Source organism: Eschrichtius robustus, chromosome 1, assembly GCF_028021215.1.
Source record: "Eschrichtius robustus isolate mEscRob2 chromosome 1, mEscRob2.pri, whole genome shotgun sequence".
Classification (NCBI taxonomy): Eukaryota; Metazoa; Chordata; class Mammalia; order Artiodactyla; family Eschrichtiidae; genus Eschrichtius; species Eschrichtius robustus.
The window spans coordinates 11,798,210-11,817,478 of NC_090824.1; the positions used below are offsets into that span (position 1 = coordinate 11,798,210).

At 45.3% G+C, this 19,269-nt stretch overlaps 1 protein-coding gene across 1 annotated transcript in view; it reads left to right on the forward strand.

The window, feature by feature from the left end:
- Positions 1 to 1,220: 1,220 nt before the first annotated feature.
- Positions 1,221 to 19,269, forward strand: part of LGMN (legumain) — a 36,615-nt gene continuing 18,566 nt past the window's right edge. Inside the window, exons 1-2 of the mRNA XM_068541359.1 lie at positions 1,221 to 1,332; positions 11,328 to 11,494. Coding sequence (XP_068397460.1) covers positions 11,357 to 11,494 — 138 coding nt within the window. The 5' untranslated portion in view covers positions 1,221 to 1,332; positions 11,328 to 11,356. The remainder of the gene's footprint in view (positions 1,333 to 11,327; positions 11,495 to 19,269) is intronic.

The following is a 19,269-nucleotide window of genomic DNA, read 5'->3' on the forward strand; positions in this document are numbered from 1 at the left end:
CCATATAGTCTCTCCTATAAATACTCATCTCTGCCTTGTTCCCCAAAACAGCCATACCTAAACCAGTGGGTGTGGCTGTGTTCTTTTTTTTTTTTTGGTGGCACCAGCGGCTTGTGGGATCTTAGTTCCCTGACCAGGTATCGAACCCAGCCCCAGCAGTGAAAGCATGGAGTCCTAACCACTGGACTGCCAGGGAATTACCGAGGCTGTGCTCTTATAGACTTTTATTCACAAAATAGGCAGTAGGCCCAGGGTAGTATGCTGACCCATGATTTACTGTAAAAGAGGATTATAAAAGAAGATCAGGGAATCCCCTGGCGGTACAGTGGTTATGCCTCTGCGCTTTCACTGCCAAGGGCCTGGGTTCAATCCCTAGTCAGGGAACTAAGATCCCATAAGCTGCCCCGCCAAAAAAAAAAAAAAAAAAAGACAACCCATGACTGTAGTCCTATATCTTGCACTTGACGTCTTGATGTCCTTGAGCGAAACTGGACTTATTCCCTCACAATAATTCAACTCAACTTCCTGTGCTCCACAACATGGCACTTTGTATGTATAGTATTTCATTTTTCTCTCCCTGGAGATAATACCAACCGTCTGAGAAGTAGCATTGCATATGGATTAAAAGCACGGGATTCTGCAACTAGACTGCCTGGCTCCGAATTCTGGCTCTGCCACTTCAGAGGTGTGTGACCTTCAGAAAATTAACCTCCCTGACAAAACTTCCCTCCGTTGCCCTATGTGTACGCTAATAGTTCCTCCCTCTCGTAGGGTTGTTACGAGGATGAAACGGATCTGCACATCGAATCTCCTGGGGCTCTTTAAAGATTCCAAAACCCAGGCCACACGCAGACCAATGAACTCACAGTCTCTAGGGTGAGGCGGAGGCATCAGTGTCTCTGAAGCTACTCTAGGTGGTTCCAATATGTGCACAAGTTTGGAAACTGAGGGTTAAAGTGCTCCGCGCGCTAGCTTTGATCCTTGGGTGGAATCACTGCGCCCCCTGTTCCCACGCACTCCAGGACCCCCGTCCCCACCCACCCAGCCCTAGCTCACTGCGTACCCGCCCCCCTTGGTTTCTTGAGCCTCAGCGCTCAGAAGGCCCGGCGGGTGCACGCTGGGACTCGTAGTCCCTGCGACTCTCCGGCCTCTTTCCCGCCTCCCATTGGCTTTCGAAGACGCCCCGCCCCGAAGCTCCGCCAATCACCCCGGCGCAGCAGACCCTCAAAGCGGGGAGCGAGGACACTGCTCTGCAATCACTGCAGGGCGGCTGTCGGAAGGTGGCTGGTTGGAGGCGGCGCGTCGCGAGGAGTTCTCACGGTCCCACCGCAGGTAACCGTGATTCCTGGCAGGGGACTGGGACCGGGTCCCAAGCCCCGGACTAGGGTCGCCCATCTGCCGCAGCTCTTGGTTTCAAGGCGGGGATTTTCAGTTTCCCCGGCCTTTTCTGAGTAATCCATTTCTCACCCAGCGAAAGGGAGTTTCGGCAAACGATGAATCCCGAGGGAAACCCTGCGACCTCTCAGCCTGCCGTGCTGTGGGGTTGTTGGTTGGCAGGGTGGGACTCCTTCTGTTGCGCGTGCTCTGGCTGGAAACCCAGGCTCCTCCGAGCTCACAGAGAAACAGACCCAAGACGAGGGCACATTTACTAAGGTCTCATAGCCGGAGAGTGCCGGGAGGCGCCTGGGGCCTGGTTCCCAAATTCACAGTCTACAAACGGGTCAAGCTGTCGAGGCTTGTCATGCAGAGGATTGCACCTGTTTGCAGTTAGTTCTCAGTAGTCCAAGGGGGAAGGGGTTATGTTAACCACCACAACTAATATACCCAAACGTATAAAAACATCCCTTCTGAGAAATCAGGAAAGCTCTACTTCTCAGAGGCTTGAGCTGGTGGGAGTTACAGGATGATTCACATCAGCCATGGAAGTGAAGGTTATCTGGATTTGGTCCCCTGCTCCTAACTATTAGAGTTGAGGTTATACCCACATGTGTTATTCAGTGCCAAGAATTGCAGAATCTGGGGGCTGGGAGAAGGAACTTTGCGTCATGTGCTTCGTTTGAGAGGTGAAAATAAATGCCCAGGATTTGAGAGTTGCCCTGTGGTATGTAGTGAGTGGAGTAGCCCCGCTTTCTTTACTCCAGGGCTGCATTAGTTAGCAAACATATATTGAGCCTTACTACGCTTTTTGAGCAGGGATTATTTCGTAAAGGGGAGAGGCAGTCTACCATGAACCATTCCAGTGTTCCAGGGGAAGCATCTAACCCTGACTTGTGGGAAGAGGTAGAACTTCGCAGAGAAGGGAATGATTGAATGGAGTTTGAGGGACGGGCAGGAGCTGATGAGATGAAGGAGAAGAGCTTTTTGCCTGGAAAACAGCATGATGAAGGCAGGGAAAGAGCACCAATTTTGGACCTGGAGCCCCGGAGCCTGGTTGGAGCAAGGGATTTCATGTGGATAGTGGAGAACAGAGAGGCACATCTTGCAGGACCTCCTGTGCTGCTGTAAGAGATTTGGATTTTGTCCTGAAAGCCCCGGAAGCCGAATTTAGTAGATGTGTATCTTAGATACTCTCTAATGTGGAAAAGTGTTGGAGAGAGGCCACACCAGGGAGCTCATTGCAGTAATTCCCAGGAGAATTGCTGAGGGTTTTAAAGACAGTTGTAGTGGGAAAGGAGAGAAGATGAGAAAAGGGTTGTGAACTGTTAAGGAGGTGAACACCATACCCAGTATTGTTCAGTAAAAATGTACTGAAGTGAATGCTGTTTCTTGAGTTTTCCACCTATGACTATCTTTTAAGGAAATTACCAGCATTTTTTTTCCCCCTTAAACTGCAGACGTTGCTTTGTAGACCAAAATTCGAATCCCAGTTTAGGATGGGGAAATTATCACATATGTCGAGGATGTTGAAATCTGAATGGTTAAACATATAAGACTTGAATTTTCCTGTAATCCAGGAGACACAAATTAAACCCCATAATTAGATCACTTTATATCTACCAGATTAGGAATTATGAAGTTTGATACTCTCAAGAGATGATAGAAATTTGGAAGAGTATCTTAGAACAGTACAGCTGCTAGCAAAATAGGTATATCTTTTTTTTTTTTTAATTTTATTTTTGGCTGCGTTGGGTTTTCGTTGCTGCACGCAGGCTTTCTCTAGTTGCGGCGAGCGGGGGCTACTCTTCGTTGCGGTGAGCAGGCTTCTCATTGTGGTGGCTTCTCTTGTGTGGAGCACGGGCTCTAGGTGCACAGGCTTCAGTAGTTGCAGCATGCAGGCTCGATAGTTGTGGCTCACGGGCTCTAGAGCGCAGGCTCAGTAGTTGTGGTGCACGAGCTTAGTTGCTCCGCGGCGTGTGGGATCTTCCCAGACCAGGGCTCGAACTTGTGTCCCCTGCATTGGCAGGTGGATTCTTAACCACTGCGCCACCAGGGAAGCCCCAAAATAGGTATATCTTAAGACTCAGTGGTTCTACTCCTAAAGTACCTTAGAGAAAGAGACATCTGTATACAAGGAGATGAGTATAAGAATGTTTTTGCAACATTGTTTGTAATAGTAAAAAAATTGAAACAGCCTAAATGTCTATTAGTAGGGGAATGTTAATAAAGTGGATATATATTTTTTAAAGTATAATAAATTGATTGGAATGAAATAACCTACGGTAGTGGTTACCTTGTGGTATGGGGAGAATGGGACAGGACATGGGGGACTATTTTTTCTGTAATGTTTTGTTTATGGGGAAAGAGGGTTAACGGATTTACAGAATATTAACAGTTGATGATCTGGATGATGGTGACAGGTATTTTATGTTATACTTTGTACATTTCTGTAGTTTAATGTGTATCCTTCAATTTTGTAAAATATAAATTATAGCAAAATTGAACTTAACGTCTAGCTATAAAAGTCATGTTCATTGATTTTGGGAAAAGACTACAAACTATTATTAATCCCAGGTTTCAAAATATAGTAATTTGGAAGAAATTCAAAAAAAGGAATTCAAGTGCCAATAAAAGCAGTGAAAATAAAACTGTGGAAAAACCATTAACCATTGGTAAAATTTTACTTTGCTAGATTCCTAATTCTAATCATTAGTAGATTTAAAAAATGTAGGGAGGGGGAAGGGTAAGCTGGGATGAAGTGAGAGAGTGGCATTGACATATATACACTACCAAATGTAAAATAGATAGCTAGCGGGAAGCAGTGGCATAGCACAGGGAGATCAGCTCCGTGCTTTGTGACCACCTAGAGGGGTGGGATAGGGAGGGTGGGAGGGAAACGCAAGAGGGAGGGCATATGGGGATATATATATACGGATAGCTGCTTCACTTTGTTATACAGCAGAAACTAACACAACATTGTAAAGCAATTATACTCCAATAAAGATGTCAAAAAAAAAAAATCCTTGATGTAAAAAATAAAAATAAATCAATAATAAATAATGCTTTCTTGACTATATCTATTTTGAAATATGATATAGCTGCTGGTACCTTTTGTAATGTTAAAAAATAATTTTTAAAAAGTAAAGTCATAATTCTATACAGATATAAAAATGAACAAGTGTTGAAGATTGTATGTAACTTATTTTTAAAATATTTTTTCTTTTCTTTTTTTATTTTTCTTTTTATTTTTTATTTATTTATGGCTGTGTTGGGTCTTCGTTTCTGTGCGAGGGCTTTTCTCTAGTTGTGACAAGCGGGGGCCACTCTTCATCGCGGTGCGCGGGCCTCTCACTGTCGCGGCCTCTCTTGTTGTGGAGCACAGGCTCCAGATGCGCAGGCTCAGTAATTGTGGCTCACGGGCCCAGCTGCTCCGCGGCATGTGGAATCTTCCCAGACCAGGGCTCGAACCCGTGTCCCTTGCATTGGCAGGCAGATTCTCAACCACTGCGCCACCAGGGAAGCCCTATTTAACTTATTAATGAGGAGATTCAGTGAGGTATTACAACCAGTTCAAAGGAGATTCCAAAGTACATTTGTAGATTAGAAATACTGAAATGTGCGTTGTGAAGCCTGGCTTCTTTCTTTCACTAGGGGAGTCACTTGAACCTTCACTTGATAGAATTCATTTGCATGTCTTTAGACATGAATTACTAGCATTGCTAGTATCCATGGTTTACAGAGTTGTGAAAAAAATTTCCATAGAATCAGAATTAGATAACCTTGAAGGACATGCTGTAATCTAGAATCTGCTTTGTCACTGAATCAGAAATTTTCCCTATGGAAAAAAGTTTGATTAACTAACTTGAACAAAATCCGTATTTTGTTTGAGATTTGAGATAAGACCTATTTGGATTATTTTTTTTTTTATTTCACTCTTGAAACAGGAAATCAAAGGATTTGAGAACTGAATGGGCCCTTAATAGTTTAGTTCTACCGTCTCATTTCACAGATGGACAATTAAGGCCCAGAGGGGGTCTCCCTTGACTTAGTAACTACCTGTCCGATATTAAAGAGTAATTGCAGCTGACATTTGTTAAAAAATGGCAAGATGGGTTTTATTCCAGCTGTTGCATTAGAAGAGAGACACTTCAGTATAGAACTGAGTTCAACTCAAAATACATCAAGGACAGCTGAGACTTATCACCAGTAGGCAGAGTGGGAGGGTCAGTGGCTGAAAAATTACTAAGAGGAGCTTGATTAGATGTCAAAGATGGGAGATTCTTGCAGGATTCTTGCTAAACCTGGGCTCAGCAGGCCAAGGTCTAGTCAGGAAGAGGGCTCAGAGGAGCTTGACTTAAGTTTGGTGAAGGAGGGGTCCTTGTCATCTGTCCTTGTCTCTCTTGCATGTTGTCCGCCAGGGACCACTTGCATGATGATTTTGTTGTAAGCCCCCAGGGAACAGATAGCAGGATCAAAAACCTGTAGGTTTGGAAGGCTCTTCACAGATAACATTGTCTGCCCAGCTGCTTCTCCTGGCTTTGATGGTTCGCTGTCTCTTGCAAGTAGCAAGTACAGGGCTGATGGTGGGAGGCCATCATGGTGGTTAAGGTGTGGGCTTTGGTGTCAGACATGGAGTTGGACTTGATTCTGCTATTTAGATGGTCCTCTAACGGTAGCCTATTACTTGCATTGCTGGTAATAGTTGATCTAGAATGGGCATTCTGTCCCAAACCTCCCAAATGGATAAACCCCACTTGATGGTACACTTCCTGAAGTCAAGTGGAGTCCTTCAATTGAATCACTGACCTCATGTAGCCCTGTAGCCTGAGAGGGTCGCAGGACCAGTGGAACCAGTGAGGACCTGTCCTTGGAGGCTGCTGAAATTCATTTGTAAAGGCTTGTCCGTTGACTTTGACTTTGTGTGGTTCAGGTTCTCCTCTGATGGATTCTTCTTCTAAGAGCTCTTTATAACCGATTACCAACAAGCGCTTTAAAATAGTAGGGTGGTGAAGAGCACTGTGGGAATTCTGCTACTGGGGGAAACTTGGAGGCCCTGGGGTGTGGGGTGTAGCGCTGCCATCTGTGGTTGCAGGGTCTCCCAGATGTTCACATAAAATAAACAGTGCTTTTTTGTGACAAGCAAGGTGGTGTAGTGGAAGAAGCAACCTTTGGAATGAGATCTGTGTGTCACCCAGCAGTGCCACTTTCTACCTAGTTTCTCCACCTCTGCGAGTCCGTCTCAGCTGAAGGTAGTAATGAGACTGCTCACAGGCTGTTGTGAGGATGGTAAAGTGCCTCACACACTGCATGGCTCATAGACACATACATATCCCACTCTCCCACCGTGTGCAGCAACACAGAGCACTCTTGGGGAGACTTCCGTCCCACCCCTGGTTAGAGCAAAAACTACCTGGGTCATTTTCTCCCTGCAAACAGTTAGCAGACTAAACACATACCCCTAACCATCCCCTTGGAGGTCTTTCCACGCTTGGCACGTTAAAAACTGCCTTCCTCTTTTAAAGGCATCACCGTATCCCATTATAAGGATGTATCATGATTTAACTAGACAGGCTCCTGTAGATGACCATTTATGTTGCTTCCAGGGTTTTGCTGCTACACACAGGCAGGCTCCCTTACCTTCTTAAAATCTTCCCCTTTTGAAAATGATACCTGCCACTCCCACTGGGACTGCCTCCCCCGCCTGTATTTCTTCCCCAGCACTCATCACCACCGGACAACCTGTGCGTTTGAATAGTCTGTCTCTTCCTGCTAGAATGTCAGCTCTGCGAAGGGTTTCATCTGTTTGGCGCCCTGTTCAGTGCCTGTGAGCACCTGGTGGGTGCTCAGGCCATGTTTGTTGGATGGATGGGTGGGTAGACAGGAAGAAGTAGATGACAACGCCTGTGTGACTGGTGCCATGGAGGACCACGAGCAAAAATAGCAGTCACCAAGGGCTAGTTTGGCAGGGATCATTTACATTTTCTTCTTGAACTTTTCACTCTGATGAAACAAGAATAATAGGTATGCTGCAAGATTATGACTTTGTTTTCATGTTTTGACTTTGTCAAGAATATTGCTGACCAGGAAATTGCCGTCTGAGACCTGCTGCTTTGAGATGTGTTCATTGCTGAGGGCAGTGGAAGGATTATATTACTTTCACATCTTTCCTTTGCCCCAGGCCCCAATATGTTTCCCAGAATAGCATTAGTATGTTTTTTTTTTTTTATTCCTAGCAATCAAAGTATTCTTTTTTTTTTTTAATTAATTAATTTATTTATTTATGGCTGTGTTGGTTCTTCATTTCTGTGCGAGGGCTTTCTCTAGTTGTGGCAAGTGGGGGCCACTCTTCATCGCGGTGCGCGGGCCTCTCATTATCGCGGCCTCTCTTGTCGTGGAGCACAGGCTCCAGACGCGCAGGCTCAGTAATTGTGGCTCACGGGCTTAGTTGCTCCGCAGCATGTGGGATCCTCCCAGACCAGGGCTCGAACCCGTGTCCCCTGCATTGGCAGGCAGATTCTCAATCACTGCGCCACCAGGGAAGCCCCAGTATGTTTTTTTAAGTGGCATTTCCCAATCAGTGTCACACTGTGAGGCTTTTATTTATTTATTTATTTAAAAACTTTATTTATTTAATTTATTTATTTTTGGCTGCATTGGGTGTTCGTTGCTGCACGCAGGCTTTCTCCAGTTGCGGTGAGCAGGGGCTACTCTTCGTTACGGTGCGTGGGATTCTCACTGCGGTGGCTTCTCTTGTTGCAGCGCGGGCTCTAGGCGTGCGGGCTTCAGTAGTTGTGGCACGCGGGCTCAGTAGTTGTGGTGCATGGGCTCTAGAGCACAGGCTCGGTAGTTGTGGCGCACGGGCTTAGTTGCTCCGCGACACGTGGGATCTTCCTTGACCAGGGCTCGAACCCGTGTCGCCTGCATTGGCAGGCGGATTCTTTACCACTGCACCACCAGCGAAGTCCCTGTGAGGCTTTTAACTTGGCATTGTGTTCAAGGAACCACAACTCTGTGTTTATAAGAAGAAGAAAAAAGAAGATAGACAGGAACCATCGCCAGATGTTAACCATGAAAATATCACTTGTGTATGAATAAGGTACTTTGCCTCACCGAGGAGTAACTTGCTAGTATTTTAGTAGAAGAATGAAAGGTAAACTGGAACTTGTAAAAATAACCTGGTGGTGTTTTTTGTTTACTAATTTAGGCAGTTGAGCTGGTGATGTCTATTCTGTTGTCCACAGTCAGGCAACCATTCAATTTTAGTATTTTATTTAAATATGAAGGGGGGGGACTTCCCTGGTGGTCCAGTGGTTAAGGATCCACGCTTCCACTGCAGGGGCCATGCGTTCGATCCCTGGTCAGGGGAACTAAGATCCTGCATGCTGTGAGGCACAGAAAAAAAAAAAGAGGGGAAAAAGTCACACACCAGTGTCTCCAGAGGAATGAGCCCCTTCGGGATTAAGTCGCATGATCAAAACTCAGAAGAGAGTGGTGTGCAAACCAGAGAGCCTGTTTCATGATTGTCGATGAAAGATGATAAAAACCCCAGGCTGTACCAGTCACGTGGGCTGAGAGCACATTCTGGCTCACTGTTGTTTCAGTTTTATCGGAACGTAGCCATGTCTACTGGTTTCCTTATTGTCTCTGGCTGCTTTCGTGATACAATGGTAATTGAAGAGTTGTGATGGAAATGGTGTGACCTGCAAAGCTGAAAACACTTACTTTCCAACCCTTTACAGAAAAAGTTTGCCGACCCCTACCCCATGGGACAGCTTCCTGGGAGGCTTGGCTGCAGCCAGGAGGCTGCTGGTTGGAGGACCTCAGCAGTCACTGGCACACCTCCCCTCCCGTGTGGAGGCCACTGCAGAGCTCTGGGGACGGGAGTTTGGCTGTCTCTTGCCTGACCTCACTGCTGCTGCTTCATACATTTGTATAACTTCACCTTTTATTGCCCCATGGTGAGCCCTGGGCAGGTCGAGTGGACTTGGGAGAGCATCCTCCGATACACGCTAACATATTAACAGACCAGCAGGTTCCAGCGTTGGGGCAGCCTGGGCAGTCCACTGCCCTCATCTGTTACGCACCTTGACCGTTTCAAGACAATCTTGAAAACAAACCTGGGGCACGTTATTGTAGTTACCCGTGCATCCATGACCTTGCGGTGGAGCTAAAGAAACCTGGATCTAGCACCAACTCAGATTCTTAATTCTTACACATTAAGAACGGAGTTCTTGGGAGGAGTTATCCGGGGGATAGAGTAGTGTGGTTTCTTGATGGGGATGCCAGGCTTCTGGGCGGAGCCGACTAGAGCCTGCCAGGGTTAAGGAAGAGGCCTGCTGTGAGTCCAAGTGTTGTCCTGGGCATCACCCAGAGCTTGTCAGAAATGCAGAGTCTCAGGCCCTGCCCAGGCCTACTGAATCAGAATCTGCCTTCTAACAAGCCCCCCAGGTGATCTCGGCGTACAGTCAAGTTGGAGAAGCGCCGGCCCAAGGTGCTTTTACTTTTTCAAACTTTTACCAGACTCAGGGCTTCCTGTTTTTTCACTTGGGGGGAAATCCATCATTTTGAGTTTCAGCACAGTGTCAGGCACAGTTGCTGAGGATGGTTTCTTAGGCTTAGACGTGGTTCATGCCTTAGCTGGCTGTGCGATCCGTGAGGACAGAGGCTTTGTCCTGTCCCTGCTGCGTTCCCGGCACCCAGCGCTTTGTTTGGCAGGGTTGGAGTTCAGGAGACTCTGGCCGAGTGGGTGAATGAATGAGTGAATAAATTAGTGAATGAACGAATGAGCGCTGTTTTGTCAAAAGGCATCGGAGGCAGAGGTTAGCCTCCTAGACTTTGTTCTGCTCTGAGTCCCTGTATCTCAGAGCAGACTGAGATGCTCAAAGACTGTTTTTCCTCTTGTCTCAGAGTGACAGGCCTGGCTTCTGTCACAGGAAGGCTGTTTTTTAAAATAACATAGTCAGGACACAGGGCAGTAAGATAACATACTTGTCTGAGTAATGCAAAGTGGCCTCAGTCTTGCCTTTTGTGCTTTAAAGCCCTTTAAAGTTTTGGCAATGAAGTATAAACTTGGGCATGTACTTCATTAAGAATAAAGTCTTGAGATGCAGAACCATGTAGCAGAAAGGCTGGACCAGGGATTCAGAAGGCATTGGTTCTGCTCTCTGCCCAGAGCTGACTGTCTATAGATATTGGGCAAGTCACTTCTCTCGTGCTTCAACCTCCCCATCCTGTAAAACAAGGATTAAAATATTTGCCCTGCCTCTTGTACAGAATAATGTACATGGGTTGTAAGTGTTATGCAAAGACATTCATTTGGGCTGCCAGTGTTAGACTATAGCTTATCCAGATAACTCACAAACATAAATTGCTCCCCACCGTGTTTATATTGAATGTATGCTGAATTTTTACAAACTTTATTGTATAATTAATATATATTAATTGTAGTAAAAGAGACAGAAATAAAGATCATCCTTAATTCCACCTACCACCCAAGAATAACTGCTGTTAAATTTTGTCTGCCTTCCACATTTTGCTATGCACACATTATATGTCTATTTTCTTACAAACAGTTCATAGTGTGTGGTAGGCGTTTTTCCAACACAGTCAAGTTTGTTGATGAATTTTGTCTGCCATATTCCAAGTTGTGACAGAAACTTTAAAAGGTTGTCCCAAGAGCTTTCTCACTATTCTTTGATTTATACTCATAACTTCAACCCACAGTGAAGGTTGGGAGCTATGGGCAGTCCCCTGCTCCACCCGGGGAAAAGGGCCACAGAGCTAAGAATAAAATTCTGCTCTGTCATCATTTTTATCCTCAGCATGTTGTGTCTGATGACTAAATCGTCTTATCTTTTTGACCCATTTGCTGTGATCTTTTCTTAGGGGCCAGTAATGTTCTTCTGTTCGTGTCATTCCTTTTTTGCTTGACTCAGCCCTTTTCTTCCCAGGTTTCTGCAGTGGAACTCCAGGGCGCAGAATGATTTGGGAAGTCGCTGTGTTGCTCAGTTTGGTCCTGGGAGTTGGTGCTATTCCTGTGGACGATCCTGAGGACGGAGGCAAGCACTGGGTGGTGATTGTCGCGGGATCAAATGGCTGGTATAATTATAGGCACCAGGTAAGAAAATGCCTAATTGTTTCCTTTATGACACTGGCATTCTGTAAACGATCCTGGACATTGTTACTAGAACAGACTTTTTAAAAAGCCATTTGTGTTCCTATCAGGTTGGCAGAAATAAGTGTGTTGGTGAGGATATGGAGAAATGGGAACTCTCCCACACTGCTGAGTGGATTATAAAATGGTACAGCCATTTTGGAAAACATTTTGGCAGTTTCTCAAAGTGGCCCATCTGGGGTCACCTCAGTCTAATGCAGGGTTTCTCAGCCTTGGCACTATTGTCACTTGGGTCCAGGTAATTCTTTATTGTTGGGGGGCGGCTGTCCTGCACATTGTAGGATGTTTACCAGCATCCTTGACCTTTGCCCTCTAGATACCAGGGCATCGCCCAACCCACTGTCACGACCAAAGTTGTCTCCAGCCTTTGCCAAATGTCCCCAGTTGAGACCCACTGGTCTAATGCCTTCAGTTTATAAATAAGGAAACTGAGACTTGAAGAGAGGAGGTGACTCGCCCGAGGCCACCCAGCAAGTTGAGGTGCAGACGGGACTCTGGTCAAAGCATCGCGAGGCCTCTTTGCCCTCCACGCCTCTGCCCTGCTGCTCTGCCCTTACCCCTTTCTCCTCATCTTTCCTGGCATTCCCAGCAAATCAGCCTGGCAGAAATCAGAGCGGAAAGAATCTATATTCGTAAATACATTAAAAGTGCGGCCTCCAGGTGAGAATGTAAAGTGGTGCAGCTGCTTCGGAAAACAGTCTGGCAGTTCTTCGAAAGTTTCAACACACAGTTACCATATGACCCAGCATTTCACCCTTTAGGTATATACTAAAATAAATAAATAAACACATATGTCCCCCCTAAAACTTGTACTCAGATGATTAGAGCAGTTTTGTTCACGTTAACCAAAAAGTGGAAACAGTCCAAGTGTCCATCAACTGATAAATGGATAAACAAAATGTAGTCCATCCATACATTTGGCCATAAAAAACAACAAGGTACTGTATACATGCTTCAACATGGCTGAACCTTAAAACATTATGCTAAGTGAGAGAAGCCAGTCACAAAGGACCATAGGATTCCATTTATATATGAAAGTCTAGCACAGGGAAATCTAGAGAAACAGAATGTAGATTAGTAGTTGCCGAGGTCTGGGCAGAGGGAATGACTGCTCATGGGTATGGGGTCTCTTTTGGGGGTGATGAAAATGTTCTGGAATTTGATAGTGGTGATGGTTGCATGACTTTGTGAACATACTAGAAACCACTGAATTGTATATTTTAAAAGGTTGACTTTTATGGTATGTGAATTATACCTTAATAAAGTTGTTATTTAAAAAGTCATTGAGGGAATGCCCTGGTGGTTCGGTGGTGAGGACTGCACGTTTTCACTGCCGAGGATCCGGGTTCAATCCCTGGTTGGGGAACTAAGATCCTGCAAGCTGTGCGGTGCAGCAAACAAAAATAAATAAATAAATAAAAAATTTTAGGGACTTCCCTGGTGGTGCAGTGGTTAAGATTTCACGCACGCAATGCAGGGGGCCCAGGTTCGATCCCTGGTCAGGGAACTAGATCCCACATGTGTGCTGCAACTAAGAGTTCACATGCCACAACTAAGGAGCCCACGTGCTACAACTAAGGAGCCCATGTGCTGCAACTAAGGAGCTGGCAAGCCGCAACTAAGGAACCCGCCTGCCACAACTAAGACCTGGCGCAACCAAATAAATAACTAAATAAATATTTAAAATTTTTTTTAACTTTAAAAAAAATTTTTAAAAAGAGTAAGAAAATTTAAAAAAAAGAAAAAGAAGAAAAGTCATTGAATCTTTCAGTTCTCAGAGACAAGATGCACAGATGATCACGGTAGGTGCTGGGCTTGCATCTAAGAGCCCTTTACATAAATGAACTCATTTAACCATCGTGGGGTTACGTGCAGTAGGTCTGGTTCTTGTTCCCTTTTTACGGATGCATGGACTGAGGCTTTGAAAAGGTCAGTACTTCAACCCAACGTGGCCCAGATGGCAAGAGGTCGAGCCAGGATTCAAACCCAGACCGACTAGCTGCAGAGCAGCACCGTCCAACAGGAGAGCCACCTGTGTCGTGGTGAATTTTCTAGTAGCCACGTTTTTGTTGTGTTTTAAACTAAAAAGAAACAGGTGAAATTAACTTTCATGTGTCCTCTTTAACCCAATATAGCCAAACTATCATCATTTCATTTGTAATCAATATAAAAAGTTACTAATGAGATACTTTACGTTTTTTTAAAAAATACTAAGTCATCAAAATCCAGTGTACGTTTACCTTCACGTTACATTCAGTTTGGACTGGTCATATTTGAAGTGCTCAGTCACCAAGTGTGGCCAGCGGCTGCTGTATTAGACAGCACGGACCTAGCATCTGTGTTCCTGATAGCTTAGCAGGGCTGCCTCACGTGCGTTTCCCTCCCAGGGTGTCAGTTTCATATCTGTTAAATAGGGGTTGGTTTAGATGAACTTCCTACTGGCTCTATAATTTGATGATTATTGAATGACTTATTTCTTGAATGCTTTTTGTTATGTTAGCTGAATAGGAAATTTGACTTGATTGAAAAATTATTATGGCAAAATGATCCCCTTTCTTTTTAATGCTTAACCCAGACCTGACCCAGTTAAAGAGGAGCAACCCGAGTACTAACTGCCCGGCTCAGTTTTCTCCTCCCTCTCTAACCATGAGTCAGAAAGATGCGGTGTTATAAATATGGGTCACTGATAGTGGATAGGCTGCTTCATCAGCCACCCTGGTTTTTATACAACCAACTTAAAAAAAGCATGTCTTGGTTAAATATTATTAAGTATAGGTATCCAATTAACCTTTGCCCCAGAAAACATTTTTAAGTGTTGCTAGTTTCCCTGGGTAAAATATTCCATATCAAAATGGAATGAGGCAAGCAAGGCAAAAAGAAGTGGCTACAGACTGAAATTTTCATCCCTAAATGAGGGAGGATGCTGGCACTGAGGCTGTGAAGAGGAAACATGGGTGCTGAATCATCTCTGGCCTCAGCCCATATGCCGGCCGGACCGGTTCTCTTCTCAGCCAACTGCCAACATTTGCCGTCTCGACTTTGGAGGCCAAGCACTAAAACAGCATTTGAAAGAACTTTTCCCCTAGAACCTACACAGGCTTTTTTTTTTCTACACAGACTTTTTTTTTTTTAAATAAATTTATTTATTTTATTTATTTATTTTTGTCTGTGTTGGGTCTTCATTGCTGTGTGTGGGCTTTCTCTAGTTGCAGCGAGCGGGGACTTCTCACTGCGGTGGCTTCTCTCGTTGCGGAGCACGGGTACTAGGCGCGCGGGCTTCAGTAGTTGTGGCACGTGGGCTCAGGTAGTTGTGGCTCATGGGCTCTAGAGCACAGGCTCAGTAGTTGTGGTGCATAGGCTGAGTTGCTCCGCGGAATGTGGGATCTTCCCGGACCAGGGATCGAACCCGTGTCCCCTGCGTTGGCAGGCGGATTCTTAACCACTGTGCCACCAGGGAAGTCCCTACACAGACTTTTAAACTTACATTTTTATGGAGATTTATATTTTCCTTGAGTGGAACACGGCACTCATTATCACAAATTTCTTTTGTCTAGGGAAGGTTAGTACACCAGGCACAATTAAATCATTGCAGAGAGCTTTTCTGAGCTTTCTGATGGTTATTTAACCTATGTTGGTTAAACCGAATTGGATTTCTCTGTTTTCCATTTTTGGCTGGGATAATGGGATGACAGAGAGGGAGTTGGTTGGTCTGGGGTGATGCTGGTGGGGCGTGCTGCCTCTTGAGTGTTGGGGGGAAGGTCTTGGGAGGACAGGCTCCTGCAGTGGCAGAGGCAGAAGCCAGGCTGCAGTGCATGGAGGACAGAGGGAGAGGCCCCGCAGTGCAAGCTCAGCTGCACACGGGGACAGCTGTACCATCTATTCTTCCGACAGGCTTGTAAGGGGGAAAAAGAAGTACGTAGGTCACCAGGGGAGGAACAGGACTGGAGGAGGGTTTCTTTTAGGACAGAGATTTGAGTGCGCTGAGAAGGAAAGTATAAGGCCCAGTGGGGGCGGGGGGGCTGGTGTTAAGTAGATTGAAGGTGAAGTTCACCCTTGCCCAGGCCAACAGGAGGACGCTGAGGATGGTGGGAGTTGGGAGGACAGGCAGATGTGAGCCGGGCGTCACTAGGAGAAGGGGGCTTGGGGGGCGGTTTGAGGTCACTGCTGGGCAGGGGGGCACTGAAGGAGGAGGTCTGGCGTGTTGGCAGTAGGACAGGAGTGGTTTGAGAACAGCAGGAGGGGCGAGGGGCTGGGGAATGCTGGTGCCTCCTCCCCTCTGCTGGTCTCGAGCTGGGGGCTGGAGCGGAAAGGAAGGGATCTCCACCTCATCCGGGAAGGCTTTGAGAACATCTGCATCCTGGGGCCAGGAGGAAGCAGGGAGGGAGAGGGAGAAGTTTAGAACTCACACACATAGGAGTCAGGAGGAGAAGATATGATGATGGAGGGTTACATTTCTGAGAGACCGCCTTTCATTTTATATACTTTTAAAGTGTGTACAATTACCACTTTTTAGAAGCAGCTTTATTGAAGAGGTATACGTTTACATGTCATACAATTCACCTATCCTGTAGTTAAGTGATTTTTAGTAAATTCAAACAGTTGTGCAAGCATTACCACAGTCTGGTTTTAGGACACTTCCATCATTCTAGAAAGTTCCCCATGCCTGTGCCCATCCCAGCCCCATGCAACCAAGGATCTGCCTTCTGTCTTTATTGTTTTGCCTTCTCCAGAAACTTCATATAAATGGAGTCATACAATATGCAGTCTTTGTGGTGTCTGGCTTCTTTCGCTCAGCATAACGTGTTTGAGGTTAATCCATCTTGTTACTAAATATCACATATATTTTAAAAACAGAAACATGGATGGAGAGCAGAGCAGAGTAGGACTGACTTGGGGGAATGCAGTTAGCCCAGGAGGGCTGTGCTTGTACAAGCCAGAGGCTGGGCCGGGTCGTGGGGAATGTGGGCCGTGGACTTGCACAGACCCCGGGTATAATTCCTTCTCTCCGCTCACCTGCTGTATTAGTTGGAACAAATTACGTGGTCTCACTCTAAACCTCTGATTCTCCTCTGGAAAATTTGAGGCAGTGGTGAGCTCAGTGAGGCATCCCCGCAAAGCCCAGACCCAGGGCTTAGCCTCTGCCACGGTCAGAGCACGTGTCAGGAAGCGGTAATATACACTCAGTGGTAATATACCCTCAAGTGGTAATATCCTCTCAATGAGCAGCCTGTGAGGACCACTTCCCAGCCCCTACCTGGTTTGAAAGTGGACCCCTTGGCAGTGACTAGAACACGCCAAGTATTTAGCCTTTGCTCCAAGCCGGCTATCCTTATTTTGCTTACAGTTGGGTCTGAGGTAAGGCAGCACCATCAGTGTCCGGACAGTGACCTGCACCAGGACATCACGGGATGCATTAGTAAGCCCCGTCGGAACTCCTTACGCAAGCCATGAAACAAGCTGAGTCAGCAGTCTCTGTTCAGTAGTCCAGAGGGCTCTGCCTTTCTTTAAAGTCTTGCTCAATACCCTCCTCTCACATGGCACCTCGTATGGCATTTCTGTTTTAAGGGGAAAAATGCATACAGATGAGTTGTGTTCCAGGGAAGTCATTCAAGTAACCTTTAACACCATCTCCAAGTCATTTGACTTGGCCTAACCCTACTTTTATTTATCTCTCTTGGGTACCAGTAAATGCTTGACTCCAACCAAAAACCCTTCTGAATTAAGAAAGTTAGAGGCAACCAAGTAACTCCAAGGACTCAAGAGAGAATCACCGCTTGGCTTTGAGACCACTGTGTGTGGAGGCAGGGCGTAGGGCATGGTCGGGGGCAGGAGATCTGGGTTGGAAGCCACGAGCCCTTCCTGAGCTTGTCCGCATCTGTGAAATGGGCGTAAAAGCATCTGCCTGTCAAGGTGGTGGTGAGGAGCCAAACAGTGTAGGGGAGCACTAACAGGACAGGCTGAATATATTTTCTAAAATATATGGTCTTATTGAAGCATATTTTACAGAGCATGTATAATTCACCCATTTCAAGTGTTCAACTCAATGATTTTTTTAGTACACTTACCGAATTGTGCAAACATCACCATAAACCAGTTTTAGAACACTTGCATCTCCCCAGTAAGATCCCTTGGGCCAATTTCCCTACCTCCAGGCCGAGGCAACCACTGATACACTTTCTATCTGTGTAAGTTTGCCTTTTCTGAACATTTCATGTAAGTGGAACGCTGCAACATGGTCTTTTGTGTCTGGCTTCTCTTAGGGTAATGTTTTTGCGGTTTATCTGTGTTGTAGCATGTATCGGTACTTCATTCCTTTTCTTGCCAAATAGTGTTCCATTGTATGGATAAACCGCATTTTTTTTCTGTTTACCAGTTGGTGGACATTTGGGTTGTTTCCATTTTTTTGTCTATTTGAATAATACTGCTAAGAACATTTGTGTGCAGGTCTTTGTGTGGATAAATGCTTTTGTTTCTCTTGGGCAGACACCTAAGAGTAGAATTGCTGGGTCATATGGTAAATTTATACTTAACTTTTTAAGAAACTGTTAAACAATTTTCCAAAATGGCTGCATCATTTTACATTCCCACAAGCAGTAGATGAAGGTTCCTGGTTTATACTCACCAACACTTGTTACTGTCTGTCTGGCTATGAAGTGGTATCTCATTGTGGTTTTAGTTTGCATTTCCCTAATAACTAATGATTGTGGACATCATCTTTTTACGGGCTTATTAGTATATCTAGTTAAGTGAAATGTTTATTTAAATCTTTTATCTATTTTTTTGTTTATTTATTTATTTATGGCTGTGTTGGGTCTTTGTTTCTGTGCGAGGGCTTTCTCTAGTTGTGGCGAGCGGGGGCCACTCTTCATCGCGGTGCACAGGCCTCTCACTATCGCGGCCTCTCTTGTTGCGGAGCACAGGCTCCAGACGCGCAGGCTCAGTAATTGTGGCTCACGGGCCCAGCTGCTCCGCGGCATGTGGGATCTTCCCAGACCAGGGCTCGAACCCGTGTCCCCTGCATTGGCAGGCAGATTCTCAACCACTGCACCACCAGGGAAGCCCCTCTTTTATCTATTTTTGATTGGACTGATTGTTTTACTGAGGTACAAGAGTTCTCTGCATATTCTAGGTACAAGTCCTCTATCAGATATGTGTTTTGCAGACATTTTCCTCTTACTCTGCTGTTTGTCTTTTCATTTTCTTACTGGTGTCTTTTGAAGCACTGAAGTTTCTAATTTTGATGATGTCCAGTTTATCAGTTTTTTCCTTTTATAGACCATGCTTTCGGTATCATATCTATGACATCTTTGCAGTTATAACTCAAGATTCCAAAGATTTTCTCCTAGGTTATCTTCTAAAAGTTCTATTATTTTAGCCCTTCCATTTAAGTCTACGATCCACTTCGAGTTAATTTTTGTATATGGTGTGAAGTGAGGGTCTAAGTTCATCATTTTGCTTATGGATATCCAAATTGTCCCAGCACCATTTGTTGAAAAGACTCTTCTTTCCCAGTGTAGTTTTGAAAACAGGAAGTGAAAGTCCTCCAACTTTCTTCTTTTTCAGTATTTTTTTTCACTATTCTAGGTCTTTTGCAATTCTATACAAATTTTAGGATCATCTTGTCAATTTCTGCAGAAATCCCTGCTGATCGGTTTTTAAAAATTTTAAGGGTAGTAAGTCTTCTGATCCATGAACATGAGATGTTTCTCTATTTTGAT